Below are 16,378 nucleotides of genomic sequence, written 5' to 3'. Positions count from 1 at the left end.
AGGTCAAGGTAGTTCACAGTTCAACATTTGATTGTGCTGCTTTCATCTTGATGCTGCGATATCTTCGTGAAGTTGGGTTTTTGGTGGTCACTGTGATAAAAAGCAAGTATCATGCAGAAATGTGTGGAACAGGAAATGAGGATGGCAATATCCAATGGGATTTCAAGGTTTGAGAAGTTGTGCAAAGCCCAGTAGGTGCACACATCCCATAATAAGTAATTGTGATACTGAAAGATGAAATTAAAATATTTTTCAATTTATGTGTATTATTTTTTCAAAAGGGTACTAACTTGTTAAGACACAAGTATTTATTCATTCATTTGAACCTAACAAGCAGAACTCTTAGGTATTTCTTTTAGCCTAAGGAATTCATGAAAAAAATTGCTGAACAAATAAGGGTACCAGGAACCAAGAAAATTTGCGACTCTCTCTGCCTTAACAAGTTATTACAAACATTTAAAGATGAATACATTTGAAGTGCTGTGTGGGTAGATTACTGTATGCCATGCCTGCTTGTAACAGGACAAACTAATCTTGCCTGGGCTTTAGGGACAGATAACTTTTCTGAGAAAGTGATATTTAAGCTGAGCTTGAGGGAAGACTAGTTAATTGGAGAGGGGTGCTGGTGGGAATAGCTTGTGTGAAGAGGGCAGATGTTGTATGAGACTGACAGGAGCCCAGCATGCTTTACCGGATGAAGGAAGAGCGATTCAAGGGGAGGGGCCTAGAGAGTAGGCAGAGGCCAATCACAGAGTGATGTGGCAAGCCAGTTAAGGAGTTTATTTAGATTTTTTTTTAATAAAAAGTTATGGCAAGCCTTTGAGAGATTTTAAGTGAAGGAAGAATATCTTAGGTCACCCCCTGCTGAGGGAATAAAATAAAAGATGATAAATGTAAATATTTAAGCAATGCTATATTCTAAGTATACTGAATGGATGGATATTTTTGGTAAAATTTTGAAGTGCCTTGGTTTTTCAAAGGCATTTGTAAACTTTCATGAGTATAATTTTTTCTTAATTTTTTGAACACATATACTCTTTTGTTCAACTTGGTTGATGTGGCATAGGCTTTTTAAATGAAATAAAATCAAAATCAAGATAGAACATTAAACTGTAAAATATTTACATTGGTGTAATTTTTTTTTGTATTTTTTGTCAAATGGCAAAGACTGTCCAAGTTTTTAATTTTATTTATTAATATAGGTAATGACTATTTGAAATTGTTAATTTGCATATTTTAACTGCCAATCTAATACATCTCTGAGTTGTTTAAATTTGGGTGGTGTAATGAAGACTTAATAGTTATACAGAAAAGGTATAAAGGTAATTTTTCTTATTTAACCATTTTTTACTGCCCTGAAGTTTATATTTTGATTTATTTTACTACAGTTCCAGTAAATTAATGCAATATAAAACTTTTTATAGTAATAAGAAGCAAATTACTGTAGGTTACTTCTGAAAAATTCCTAAAGCTCACTTTCAAGAATTTTAGGACTTGAAGAATCAGTTTCATATTCATCAAATGGGGATTGAAACCCCTCGTGGTGTTTGGGAAAGGGTGCTTAGTCTATTTGGAATTTGTTTATCATTGTAAGTGTTGGAAAATGTTAAACCAAGTGAATATTATTTCCTTTCCTCTGCCAGTGTGTTTCATATTTATTTATAACTATTCTTTTATTATGTAATAAAGAATTAGTGTCATACTTAAATTCATAATGTAAGTAACCTATAAATAAAAGGCTGTGTAGATATATTTGAAAAAGTCTTGGTTTCATTTGTTCATATGAAGAAATCTGATTCCAACTTGAGTTGTTCACAAAGGAGTTGATCAGTAGTTCTCGTGAAAAAAAGAGGTAAAACTAAGTTGGAAAGCTTTCTCTGGCTGAGAACATAGGGTTTATAGCAAATGTTTTCTTTAAATTGTGTTTTTTCCATGTTCAAAGAACTGGCTGAAGACTTAGAAAAATTAACCTGATCCTTCCAGTGGTGTTTACATCAAAATGAATTCTAGATGAAGATTAAATATAGAACATGAAACCACAAAAGTACTAGCACAAAACAAAGCTGAATTTTAAAAAATATTCTTGCGATAAAGAAAACCTTTTTAAATGTAACACATTTACTTTTATGTAGTTAAAATGTATTTTCTTATAACAGAAAATCATAATATCAAAGTAGAAAAAAGAACATTTACAAAACTTGATAGCTATGTCCAAAAATTGTAGGATGAATAATCCACTAGAAAAATGGACAAAGGGTGTGTATAGTGAATTTATGAAAGAAATACATCTGGTAAACATAGAAGAGATACCGTCTTAACAAAGAATCATTTCAATTTTCTACCTCCTTTACATTCTGTAGAAAATTTCACTTTGAATACTGTAATTTTAAATATTTCTAAATCCCATTGTAGGGTTTGAAATAAAACTTTTACTAGATACTCATATCATCTAACAAGGTTGGATTATCTCCGCTAGCAGGGTCTTTTTTCCTAATGTTCTTCTAAATGGGTCAAATTTTGATTTCCTAATAAAAAGTAGATTTTATTTATTAGATATTCATAGTGAAATGACTGTATTTTTGTATCACACCTAAGGGGGAAACCACTTAAGAATAATTTTTGGACATGTTATATTTTCTTACAGCAGTAGTAGAGGAAAGTTTTGCTTAACTTTGTTCTTTTTCTTTATTATTTTTGCAGGATTCAGCATTCGGACATTCACTCCATTTTATTTTTTGGTGGAACCAGTGGATACCCTCTCAATTAGAGGCTCTTCTGTTATACTAAACTGTTCAGCATATTCTGAGCCTTCTCCAAAAATTGAATGGAAAAAAGATGGAACTTTTTTAAACTTAGTGTCAGACGATCGACGCCAGCTTCTCCCAGATGGGTCTTTATTTATCAGCAATGTGGTGCATTCCAAACACAATAAACCTGATGAAGGTTATTATCAATGTGTGGCCACTGTTGAGAGTCTTGGAACTATTGTCAGCAGAACAGCCAAGCTCACAGTAGCAGGTAAGTTTTGTTGAGTAATTTATTTGTATTTTCAAATTTTTTATAAAGGGTAAATCTTGATAAAAGCAGTATTATCTTAGAGTTTTCATTAAACTGGTTACAGCAAATACACTCATTTAACAAGTATCTATTGAGCATATACCAGGTGTATAGGATTATGCTAGGACTTGATCAGTGCTGTAGGGAGTAAACTACAGCACTTTTCCACTTTCTAATGGTTTAGATGGCTTAAAGTTGCTATCAGAAGTCGTGAGCCAGGTCTTTTTATCTTTTTAACTTGGAAATGGCAAAAGAAGTTGTACAGGAAAATTGTCACTTTGATTGTGAACTTTTATCCTACCTGCATAACCATTTAGCATGATTTTGTAAAACTTGTAGTATAGTCAGTCTTGGTTCTTTATGCCTTAACCAAGGAAATGACATTTAATTGGATTATTTAAAAATCTGTAGGATACTGTGCTCTGAAACGGGAGAGGCCACCGTAGTGGGGAGCCCGCTCACCGCAATGAAGAGTGGCCCACACTCACTGCAACTAGAGAAGGCCCACCAAAAATTAAAAAAAAAACAACAAAATCTATAGGTTATATATGTATATATATAAAGAGCAGAAAGTTGTAAAGAGAAAAATTCACTCTCTTTTAGAGCATTCCTGTTTGAAAAATGTTGGAAAGTGTAAGAACAATTAAAGATCTAGAAAGATAAGCTATGGTTCCTAAAGAGGTCATACTGTTTGTAGTAGATATTATAGTCCTCAGATCAGTGTTTCTACACTTGAGAACCAGATGAAGTAAGTTTCTGTTAAGGGTCAGATTGTACAAAAATTGTTTTATCTTTAAGTCTTAAATTTATTCTCAGTGAAATGCTAACATGTGAACAAAGAATATGACTGAGACAGTAGTTTCCCATCTTGTTCCCACTCTAGGATCATGGCTCCCCACTTCCTGCTCACTACAGGTTGTATTTGCTTGTTCATTCAGAGTGTGATGGCTCTTTTTCTCTTTGCAGCCAAATACTCAAAGTTGAATTTGAGTGTGATGTACAGCCACTGTAATTATTTCATAATCACAGATTGAGGATGGAAAAATAAAAGGAGAAAAGAATCAGGCCTTTTGACAGTTTGCCTTTTCTCTTTTTTCTTTCTTCTCTTTCTTTCAAAAATCTTTTTGCCATACTTTCTCCAACATGTTGATAAATAAGTTAGCATTATGACTGACTGCCCCTATAATGTCACTTAGGTCAGCTTTTGTTTATCATTCACGTTCTTAAGCTGGGCTTTTCATCTTGACTCCTTCCTCTCAGCTGTCCCCCACGTCCAATCACCAAATCCAGTGAATTCTGCTTCCTAATTCCTCTGTACTTGATCCACATGCTCCTTCCTGAGGCTACTCCTGGTCATCCCTCATCACAACCTTGTAACTGTCTGCCACCTCATTTTTTCCCTCCTCCAACCCAGTCTCCACTCTGTGGTCAGAGCAGTCTTTCTCACCCTTCAGTGGCTCTCCAGTAAACGACATCAAGTTAATGTCTAAACTCTTTAACAGGCCTGTTGAGTCCTTTCATGAGCTGACCTCCACTTCTCCAGCTTCATTCCTAACACTCCGTTCTGCTTCTGTCCCTGCCCCCCCACCACCATCGCCACGCTCACCTCATTTTAGGCTCTGGCAGTACTGAATGTTTTCACTTCCCTTTCATCCTCTGCCTCTGGCCTTTGTTCACGGTTTCCTCACTGCCTATTAATACTGTCCTCCACCTTTTCTTCTTTTTCTTCTCCTCTGCTAGGTTTGTTCATCATTCCTTTTAGCTTTCATATCCTTTAGGCAACATTTTTGACCTAATATCTAAGTAAATAGGCAATTTTAATACAAAACCCAAGTTCTTTTGCTGCAAACAACATTCTGTAGGAGATTTGTTTAACCTGCTCTTGGCCTGGGTATCAGGAGGAAATAATATCTAAGCTAAGACATGAATAGAAGTTCTTTTTAATAGTTGCATAGTATCCATTGTATTTGTATATATTGTGATTTATCTAAAAATTCCCTTTTTGATGAATAGTTAATGGATAAAAATTGTTTGATGTTATAGACAGTAGTATAGTGAACAAACTTTTGCAAATCTTTATTTCTATAGAATAGAATAGGACTGGAGATGGGGTGAATGAGGGCAAGAAGGGGGTGGGAAAGGGGTGGGTAAAAGGAACGGGAATGACTGCAAGTGAATACAAAGTTTCTTTGGGGGATGGTGAAAATGTTCTAAAATTAGATGATAGTGATAGTTGCACAACTCTGTATACTAAAGACCATTGAATTGTGGACTTTAAATGGTAGCCTTTATCACATATAAATTGTACCTCAGTAAAACTATTTTTAAAAAAAAGCTGCCAAAAAAAAAATATGCTCCTGCTAAATTGCCATTCTGAAAAACTATTGGTTAGAGTTCTTTGTTTGCAAGGAATAGAAACTGACTCCGGCTAAGTCAAACAAGAAGGGGAATTTTTGAAAGCACACTAAGTAGATAGCTCATAGAATTAAATATGAGAGGTCTTTTTCTCTGGGCTGTCTCATATCTCCACAGCAGAAATTTTTCTTTTACTGCCTGGACAGTCCCCTGTCTGTGGGTGTTTTGTGCCCAAAGGTGGGGTAACTGGGTAGTCTAAATACAAACACTGTTAATCCCTTCTTGTCAATCCCATGCCTCACTCCCACTCTCTCTTTTTTCTCCTGCAATTCTCCAAAGACAGCAGGACAAACTGGCCTCCTGCTTGTGAGCAAAAGAAGCTGCAGCATTTTCTGCCTCGATATGTCAGTTACTAGTTCCTCCATCTGCTTTCTCTATCCAGAAACTTTTTGAAATCTCTTGTCTGCCAACTTCCCATATGTTGTTGTGGGTTTATATTTTAAAAAATTACTCATTTTCATGAGAGCACAGGAGGGAGAATATTTTGACTTTTTAAAAATAGAACTAGTTCTTGGTTTTATTTGATTCCTTTTTTCCTCTACTTTATTAGTTTCTGTTTATCTTTGTTAATTCTTGCTTCTAATTTTCCGATTTCTGAAAAGTAGATATTTGGTTAATTTTATCTTTATTTCTTTCCTTCAAAAATCCCCTTGAAATAAAAAATAAGAAAAAATTTGTAGCAGAGCTAGACAACCTGTGTGTCATTTCCATATAGACTAGTTGACTATCATAGAACTAGAAAACCTGGAATTATGTTTCTCATTATTTAATGTTTGCTAGTCTTTGAAGAAACATTTTGTTGTGTTCTGAGCATATCAGAGTCACTTAAAATTTTTTTAAAATTTTTATACAATTTTTAAAGGTTACTTGCCATTTACAATTATTATAAAATTATTGGCTATATTCTTCATGTTGTGCAATACATCATTGAGCCTATCTTATACCCAATAGTTTGTACCTTCCACTCCCCCTCCCCTGTATCCCCACCCCACTTCTCCCCCCGTAACCACTGGTTTTTTCTGTATATCTGCTCTTTTTTTTTTTTTAAAGAAAAAAAGATAATTTAGATTTTATTATAAGAAGAAGTTCTGCTCATCAAAGGCACCTTTAGAAATGAATAGTCAGCCCACAGATTGGGGAAAATATTCACAGTATATGCTTAAAAAAGAACTCATGGCTGCAATATATTTTTAATAACTACTACAAACCAACAATAAAAAGAAAAACAACCCTATTTTTTAATGGGCAAAAGACTTGACCAGACATTTAATAAGAGAAAATGTAGGTATAGCTGATATCACATGTAAAGATGCTCAAAATCATTAATCATTAGGAAAATGCAAATTAAAATCACAATGGGGTACCATTTCACACCTGTTAGAGTGGCTAAAAGTCAAAAAGTATGCCAGTACCAAATGAGGATGTGGAGCAGTTGATCCTTGTATATCTGCTCTTAACCATTACATTCTGTGGCATCTACAAAGTATTTATGACTACATTTTTTTGGTTAATATTCTATTTTGAAATAATTATAAATTTGTGGAATTGTCATAAGAATGAAACCAAGAAATCTCATATATTCTTCAATCAGATTACCCGATTGTTAACATTTTACCACATCTGCTTATCATCTAATATGCACGTACCCACATAAAATTTTTTCTTAACCATTAAGAGTAAGTTGCAGATGTTACCCCAACCTAAATACTTCTGTGTGTATTTCCTAAAAACAAGGACCTCTTCCTAAGTAAACATCCATCAATATTAGGAAATTAACCTTAATAAAATACTATCATTTAATCCATAGATACAATTCATATTTCACTGGTTGTCTCAATAATGTTCTTAGTAGCAGAAAAAACAAAAGCAGAAACTTTGCCCCATCATCCCCCTTCCTTTCTGGTCCAGGGTTACAAGTTTTACTTAGTAGTTCTCTCCTTAGATTCTTACGATCTCAAACCATTCTTCAGTTTATCCTTGTCTCATTTTGGATTTTCTACTTTTCCTCCATGAATAGATTCAGATTTTGCATTTTGGGGAGAAATATCACAGAAGTGATGCTGTATTATTAGTGCATCATATCAGGAAGCATGTGGTGTTTTGTTCCATTACTGGTGATGTTAACTTTTATTACTTGGTTAAGATTGTCTGTACTATGTTTCTCTACTCTAAAGTTAATAAATATTTTGTACTTTTATTAATTAGTAAAAAGTATTTTGGGAAGAAGTAATTTGATACTCTGTAAATAGGCTCCATCCAACTTTCACTTACTAGTTTTAGCATCTATTCTTGATTCTTCCTGCATTAATGATCATTATCCCAGATTTAGCCAGAGGAAACTCCTTTTGATCTGACTTCTGTGTCCTTTTGATATGTCCCTGTTATTCTTTAGATACTTCCTTACTTTCTGTCACAAGATTTTCCAGACTCATATTGTTCTTTCCCTACTCCAGTCCTAAAATCAGCCATTTCTCCAAGCTGCATTAGTGGAGAATACTATTCAGAAATCATGATTAGGTCACCATATGTACACATTGCTACTGAAGTGACATTGATTCTGGGCTCTCTGGACAGAGTTAGTATGTGTGTGTGTATCTGTAATAACTGTATATGAAATGTATATATATTTTACGCATATACATTTATATCCAGATATACATCTATCTATATACATCTATAGTTTTATAAAACTGTTAAGTTTACACTGACACCTCTGTTCTAGTCCAATACCATGGGATTTATTCTACCCTTCTGCTATTAATATTTGTACCTTGTTTCTTCAACTGTGAGGAATCTGACTCCAGTTATTCCTAGTACATTTATTTACTTGATCTGTATCCCTGTATGTAGCCAATTTCCTGACCCATGGACCTTCTTGACCCTGGTTCCATTACACATGTGGCCACACAGGCTGACTTGCTCCTGGTTCCTATGACTGCATTTTAAAGTAATATTTAACTACTTTTTATTTTCTCGTTTTCTTTATTGTCTAGGTCTTCCAAGATTTTCCAGCCAACCAGAACCTTCTTCGGTTTATGTTGGGAACAGTGCGATTCTGAATTGTGAAGTTAATGCAGATTTGGTCCCATTTGTGAGGTGGGAACAGAACAGACAGCCTCTTCTTCTGGATGATAGACTTACCAAACTTCCAAGTGGAACACTGGTTATCAGCAACGCAACTGAAGGAGATGGGGGACTCTATCGCTGCATAGTTGAAAGTGGTGGGCCACCAAAGTATAGTGATGAAGTTGAATTAAAAGTTCTTCCAGGTATTAGTTTATTATCAGCACTGATGGTTTTATGTTTATTAATGGATAAAAATTGTTCTGTTAGAATTTTTTTTAATAAACACTGTTACAGGTGTGGGGTGAGATATTAATGTCAGCATAAAGAGTTTCAGTTTCTTACAGGGAGAGAAAAGAAGAAAACCATACCAGACAGATTTTTAGCAAATGTGTTGGTCAGTAAAAATTTACCAAGCAATAATGTTCAGTATCTGTGGCGTTCTTCGTGGCCAAAGAAACATTAGCTCTGTGTCTTTTGTCAAACCTCTATCTTCTGCTCTCTCCCCCAATAGCATACTTTTTATAGTTCTCTTACCTCCCTGTAATAGGGTTGTTTTTATAGTTAAGTCTTTTTACTTATAAGAATCAGAGACTCAGGCTGGTTCATATAAGGGATGGGCAGAGTAGTAGCTGTTAGTACTGCATCTCTAGAGACACTGCTGAGCAAAAGTTCTTGGATCTTTGTGATGCTCCCCCATTTTAATGAACGCTTCTCTTTCTGTCTTTCCTTCTCTTTGTGGGTTCTCATTCTTTCTGCCCTTACTGGCTTTCCTCATAATCTGTTTTGTGCATCTTTTCTCAGCTCTGTAACTTCTGCTTTCTCATGACGTCCTCTCACTTGTGGCTCATCATAGTCCCTCTACCCTCTTGGTGCTTCATGACCTTTCAGCTTCTATTCCCACTGCTACATGCCTGATTCTTTCCGTATTTCTCATTTCAAATCTGAGTTGGACCATCCCTACATTGTTTGGACAGTTTTTATATATAACCATTTTGTAGGCATGTTTTTAGCCTATGGATTGGCTTGCAGAGGGAGGCCAATGTTATCCAATGTTATGAGCAGCCACTCTTGAGAGTATTCCTAATGGGCCTTGAACTGATTTTTTAAAATGCGGTTTCTTTCTTTGTCATCATCGTTCTTGCCCTTATCATTCCTATCCCAGTGTATTCTCAGCTCAGCAGCCACAGTTATCTTTTAAGATGTTTATTAGATCATGTCACATCTTTGCGCAGAACCTCCTAATGGTTTCCCATCTCAGAGCAAATGTTAAAAGTCCTTGGCCTATAAGGTTTTGTATAACCTTAATGCCACCTCCCTCCCTCATCTCTCTTCTTACATCTCATACCCTTCTCTCCCTCACTCTGTGATTGTTGCCACCTTATGTTTTTAGAACACTCCAAACATGCTCTTGCTTTAGGGTCTTTCTACTTGCCATTTTCTCTGCCTGGAATCCTCTTCCCTCAGATATCTCTGCCTGACTCACTGTCTTACCTCTCTGCTCAAATACCACTTTATCAGTGAAGCTTTCTTTGACCACTGTTTAAAACAACAGTCTTCCATTTGTGCCCCAGCGCTTTCTCCTTCCCCCTTCATTTTACTTGAGAACATATCACCATCTGACATACTGTATCTTTTATTTGTTGTCTCTCTCCCCTTATTAGTATGTAAGCTCAACTAGGGCAGGGAATTTTGTCTGCTGCCGAGAATGGTAACTGGCACATAGAAGCCAATAAATATTTGTACAGATTTGTTTGTTTTGATCAAAATTTGATTAATTCTAGGTAAATAGTTCAAGGTGAAAAAGAACTATTGCTATATAGCGATGTCTTCCTGCCTACTTCCTGACTTGCTTTTATGTAACAGAGGGCATATTTTTTTCTCTAAATCTGTGGTAGCAGTCAAGCAAATCCTAAAACCAGATTCAAGTAAATAAGATTCTTGGTGTCAAAAGGATGAGCCACCATGAAATATCTGAAACAAAAAGTACAGAATGTTTTGTTTACTTAAGGGAGAGCTATGCTTGTGAAGCATAGTCGTCTTGAATAATGCAAACTGCTAATCTCCTGTAAAATTTTTGGGAAGACATTGTTCTTGGTGTGTTGGTTAGGAGGTTGGGATGGGTTGATGTCAGTAATAGAAGCATGTTTTGTGGTTGGTTACAGAGGTGAGAGCAGTGTCAGCCTTAGAAGCAAGGGATTCCACCACTTAATGGCTGACTTTTAAAGGCATTGGTTAAACTCATTGGTTGGCTTTCAAAGGCATGTTCACTGAAGTGAGTTGTACTGAACTATTAGACGGTGTTTACTTGTTACCATAGCTACAGAACTGTCATCTGTTGGTTACACAAGTTTAAAGCCAGCTCTGGTGGTTGTTACCATGGCTATAGAACATCTTTTTCTAAGAGTATGGGGATAAGAGTCACATCTCTTTGCCTGAGAACAGTCTTTTTTCTCAAAATTTAACATTAGAAATATCACCCGCATCTAGTAGAGAACCCTATCTTCTACCCTACGCGTATGGCCTTTTCATATGCTCATAAGAGGGCAGCTGTATGAAGTGAATACATGTATAGTGGTAGCCTGTTAGTTGCACCATTATAAAATCAAAGGTTTGACAGTCTAAGTGAGAAAGTCAAAGCGATGAAGATCAAAGAGTTTCAGAAGTAACACACAGGTGTAGGGAAGGAAAAGAAACCACTTATGGTATCCCTGTGAGTGGGGAGGATACTGCTAAGGGTCCTGAGCTTGCTTAGTCTTTTTTCTATTTGTACCACTCATGAAGCATTTACTTTATGTTATCTTTTAAAATGAAGGGGATTCATGTCAGATCTCACTCAGGTGACCAGTAAGCACATTGAAAGCAGGAGTTATAACCTATACATCTTTAAGGCCCCCAGAGAGCCTAGCACAAAGTTTTGCACATGGAAATTATTAAGAAATGTTTGCTAATTTAAATGGAATTTTCTTGTCACTTTTGCTTAAACTATTTTGTTGTATAAAGCCACACAGACTGAATAGGAATTTGCCATTCTTTATCATTAAAGTGATAAAGTGTTTTCTTAGTTATTGTCTTTTGTTTAATTTTTTTTTTTTTTTTTAGATCCTGAGGTTACATCAAACTTGGTATTTTTGAAACAACCTTCTTCCTTAGTCAGAGTCATTGGTCAGAGTGCAGTGTTACCATGTGTTGCTTCGGGACTTCCTACTCCAACCATTAGATGGATGAAAAATGAGGAAGCACTTGACACAGAAAGGTAAAAATGTCTGCCTAAAAGCCTTTTCAGCCTTAGTGTGAGACTTGGTCTGATCTTATTTGGGACTATTGATTAACTTTAAAATGATTATATCTTTCATTTTTATTTAACTATATCATGATGCTCATTTATCATTCTTGAAATATGTTTATATTGCTGTATATGATTAGGATGTTTAAAGAAAAAAATGCTTTTAAGGTATTAAGGGATAATTATTCCATTGGTTTTTTTCTGAGCTGCAGTACACTTAAATTCAGGCCTTAGGACCTCCTTCCCTAAATTGTTGCAAGAGTTTCTGATCCTGACTACCTGAGACGTCTCACTTATTCTCATATGCATTTTGTCGATAGTAGTGTTTTCCTTTACTTAAACAGTGAAAGAAAAGGTATTCCTCATTCTTTTGTTTTTGCCTTTTAAAATCATACCAGCTTCCTTCTATGATCACAAATTTTTCATCTTACACACCAGCCTTTTCTGTTGACATCAACCACCCTGTCATCTCTCCCAACCCCCCTCATTACTTCCTTAGGTAATGGACACTTTTCTCAGTTGTATTCTGGTAAGAGAACTGAGGTGGTGGTGGTGGTGGTAGTTAGGTATATTTTGTTTACAAAACAAAGTCATTTTGTGCATTGTAGGATGTTTAGTAACATCCCTGGCCTTTGCCCATGAGATGCAATAGCACTCCCAAGCTGTGACAACCAAAAATGTTTCTAGATATTGCCAGATGTCTCTTGGGGAACAAAATTGTCCCCAGTTGAGAACCATTGTCCTAGAGCAGTGCTTTCCAATAGAAATGTGATGTAAGCCACATATATAATTTTAAAATTTCTAGTATACATGCACTACTAAATATACTAATTTATACAGTGTACAGGTGAAAGGGAAATTTAGTTCTACCAAAACAGTGAAGTTTGTGTTTAATGCTGCTTCAACTTTTACATTTAAATAAAAATTAAATAAAATTAATATTCTGTTCCTGAGTCAGTCTGGCCACATTTCAAGTGTCAGTAGCCACATGTGGCTAGTGGCTATTGATTTGGACAGAGCAAGTATAGAGCTTCCCAGTTGAGTAATTTAAACTAAGCGATAATCTTAATTTGTGTCGTTCAGTAAACAAGACATGGAAAGGGATATCTGACTAGTCAGCTTGGTGATCAACCTTTACTGATCAGTGGGGATGCTAGAATACAATCAGATTGTTCCTCACATGTTCCATTAGCAAAACTGATAGTATCATCTTCAGTATCATCTGATTTCTTGCTGAACACCTATGCAGTCACCAACTTCTGCCTGTATTTTACTTCCTTTTTTCCCCACTCTTTTTCCCAGCTAAATATTATGCAAAGAATTTCTAAGACTTCAAGGGAATTATTTTAAACTTATGCTACCTGAAACATAAGGAACCTTAAAATAGGGGATACAAATTTCAAGCTCTTAGAGAAGAAATTTTAATTGGCTGCATGTTAGAACAAAGTATCAGGAATGGGAAAGCTGAGATAGGTTATTTTTAAAACTTTTATATTTTATAATCATAGAAGTACATTCTGAAGATAAATAATGATATAAGAGTTTGATTTCTTAGGTAAGAAATAAAAGTGAGAATTTCTGTGTTTCTCATTTGTTTATTCAGTAATTATTCAACAAATATTTATTGAATGCTGATTATGTTAGGCCCTGTTCTAGCAGGGAATAGAGTAGTGAACCAAATAGAGGTTTTTGCTCTTACAGAGCTCATATTCCAGTGCTCAAGAGTCAGGCAATAATCATATGAACATGTGAAATTTTAGTTTATGATAAGTGCTATGAAGAAAATTAAGACAAATTTAGTAATTTCCTAGTAATATTACTCTGAATTTTAAGGATAAATAGGAGACATAAGATTGAGTAGACTGTTTCCAACCTTGAGTTCTGTAGGCTTCTGAATACTTGGGTTATATGGTAGAAAAGTCTGAGAAGCATTGCTTTGATATATCACTGTCTCAGGAAGCCTCAGAAGAATATAAGAGCAGGACAGTATTGATGTTGTTCACATTGATGTTTCCAGACCCTGGCACAGTGCTTGGCATATAATTGGGTAGGGATAGTGGTGACCAATATATTTTGGTTGAATATCTGAATGTAGTATAGGAAAATGTAAGTAGGTGAATGGAACACAAGAGTGCTTCAGGTTAGATGCAGGTAATTACTCAAAATATCTCTGTTTCTCCCAGAGCCTTATGAGATATGTAGATGGACCTTAGTTAATAAATTGTTTCGATCTCAAATTAGAAAGAAATTTAGAAATTGAAAGAAAAAAGTGGCTAGAAATCCAGGTAGTAACTGGGCTGGCTCTAGTAAAAAAAATCTTAAATTATTAGACATCCTTCTCTATCATTAATTTTATTTTATTTTAAATTTTATTTATTTATTTATTTTTGGCTGTGTTGGGTCTTTGTTTCTGTGCGTGGGCTTTCTCTAGTTGCGGCAAGCGGGGGCCACTCTTCATCGCGGTGCGTGGGCCTCTCACTGTCGCGGCCTCTCTTGTTGCGGAGCACAGGCTCCAGACACGCAGGCTCAGTAGTTGTGGCTCACGGGCCTAGTTGCTCCGTGGCATGTGGGATCTTCCCAGATCAGGGCTCGAACCCGTGTCCCCTGCATTAGCAGGCAGATTCTCAACCACTGCGCCACCAGGGAAGCCCTATCATTAATTTTAAGACCTCTTTGAAAATGAATATTTTAAAACATTTCCATGGCTTTTATAAATGTCTTAAGAATTGATATATTTACTTAATCTTTTGATCAGATTTGTTCAGATCCAAACCAAACATAGGTATTGAAGTGGGGGTGGTGGTGGAAATGTATCCCATTAATTGAGTAGTTTTATTTGAAAGGGGGAGAATTTAGAAAACACAGATGCCAAAGTGCAAGGTGACTGACAGCAAAATGTAATTTAGTAATTAAATAATGTTATGTTTTAGTGGAATGATAGATTAGAACCCAGCTGCAAAAGAACAGGTTATAGTTATAAAGATGCTTAATGTTATTACAATTGACAATAGTAGAAAAATTAGAGTATTTAAAAAACAAGTAGAGGACTTCCATTTCTGGGAAGATTGAGTAGTATTTTTCTGTATTCTTCCTGCTAAATACAACTAAAAACTCTGGCCATTATATGTAAAACAAACATAAGAAGACTCTGAAAGGTGGAGAGAGGAAGATTGACTGGCTAGGGGCCTTTAGACCTAAGGAACACCATGATGGTGTGTTCCCTGGTTTTTGTTTTTTCCTCGTATGTCCCAGCTTGAGCTGAAGAAGCTGATAACTTGGAAACACCACTAGGCATAAACAGAAAACCTCTACCAAAGGTGTGCTCTCTCTAGCCAAAAGACCAGGAAAGAGGCAGCCTGGCAAGATAAAAACTGTTAGACTATAATCACTCCTATTCCAGCCAAACACCACATAAGAAACTGTGGCTCCATCCTCTCCTATGCCAGCAAAGACCAAGTGGGAGGCCTAGACTTCCACCCTCACCAGGTTGTAATGAGGTCTCCCATCCTCCCTGCTATATGGTGTCAGAGGCTAAGTAGAGAGCCAAGATTTTCATCCCAACTGGGAAGTATTGAGGCCCCCACCCCTGCTGTATCAGTGGAGACACACGGGGAGCCTGGACTTTTATCCCACCTGGCAATAAGAGACACTCCTTCCCAACTTCCCTTTTCCACTGGAGTGGTATCAGAGGAGGCCTGTGGAGAGTCAGGACTTTCAGCACCGTGTAGCATCGACACCCTCTCTTCATGGTGTCATTGGATGCTGTGTGGGGAACAGTAATGAGTTACTCTTACTGCACCCAGCCAGGGGGGCAGTATCAGTGGAGGCCTGGTGAGGAGCCAGAACTCCCAACCCTGCTCAGGGGTAAAGAGGAGTCCCCCCTTCCCCGTCAGGTATCAGTGGAGACTGCGTGTAGAACCTGGACTTCTACCTCCACCTGACATAATGAGGTGGCACCTCCCCTTTCCTCTGGGTGTCAGAAGAAGCCAGCTGAAAACAAAAGGTTTAGTAAAATCCAGAGTCTCATAATATGATGCCCCAAATATCCAGATTTCAGTTGAAAATCACTCATTCATACCAAGAACGAGGAAAATCTCAAAAGAGAAAAGGCTGTCAATTGATGCCAACACTGAGATGACAGGTCTTTGAATTACCTGACAGAGATTTTTAAAGCACCCTTAGGTAGGTTTATTCCTAGGTATATTATTCTTTTTGGTGCAGTGATGAATGGGAGTGTTTCCTTAATTTCTCTTTCTGATTTTTCATTGTTAGTGTATAGGAATGCAAGAGATTTCTGTGCATTAATTTTGTATCCTGCTACATTCATTGATTAGCTCTAGTAGTTTTCTGGTGGCATCTTTAGGATTTTCTATATATAGTATCATGTCATCTGCAAACAGTGACAGTCTTACTTCTTTTCCAATTTGGATTCCTTTTATCTCTTTTTCTTCTCTGATTGCTGTGGCTGAAACTTCCAAAACTATGTTGAATAATAGTGGTGAGAGTGGGCACCCTTGTATTGTTCCTGATCTTAGAGGAGGCAAAAGACGTGTATGC

The 16,378-nt window shown here is 36.3% G+C and overlaps 1 protein-coding gene across 1 annotated transcript in view; it reads left to right on the top strand.

Moving 5' to 3' along the window:
* NEO1 (neogenin 1) overlaps positions 1–16,378 on the top strand; it is a 246,440-nt gene that overhangs the window by 67,869 nt on the left and 162,193 nt on the right. Inside the window, 3 exon segments of the mRNA XM_036842776.1 lie at positions 2,701–3,018; positions 8,466–8,741; positions 11,638–11,791. Coding sequence (XP_036698671.1) covers positions 2,701–3,018; positions 8,466–8,741; positions 11,638–11,791 — 748 coding nt within the window.

The sequence above is a fragment of the Balaenoptera musculus genome, chromosome 2 (assembly GCF_009873245.2).
Source record: "Balaenoptera musculus isolate JJ_BM4_2016_0621 chromosome 2, mBalMus1.pri.v3, whole genome shotgun sequence".
In the NCBI taxonomy this organism is placed as follows: Eukaryota; Metazoa; Chordata; class Mammalia; order Artiodactyla; family Balaenopteridae; genus Balaenoptera; species Balaenoptera musculus.
The sequence above is the reverse complement of the archived record's forward strand: the minus strand, read 5'-3'. Positions and strand labels throughout refer to the sequence as shown.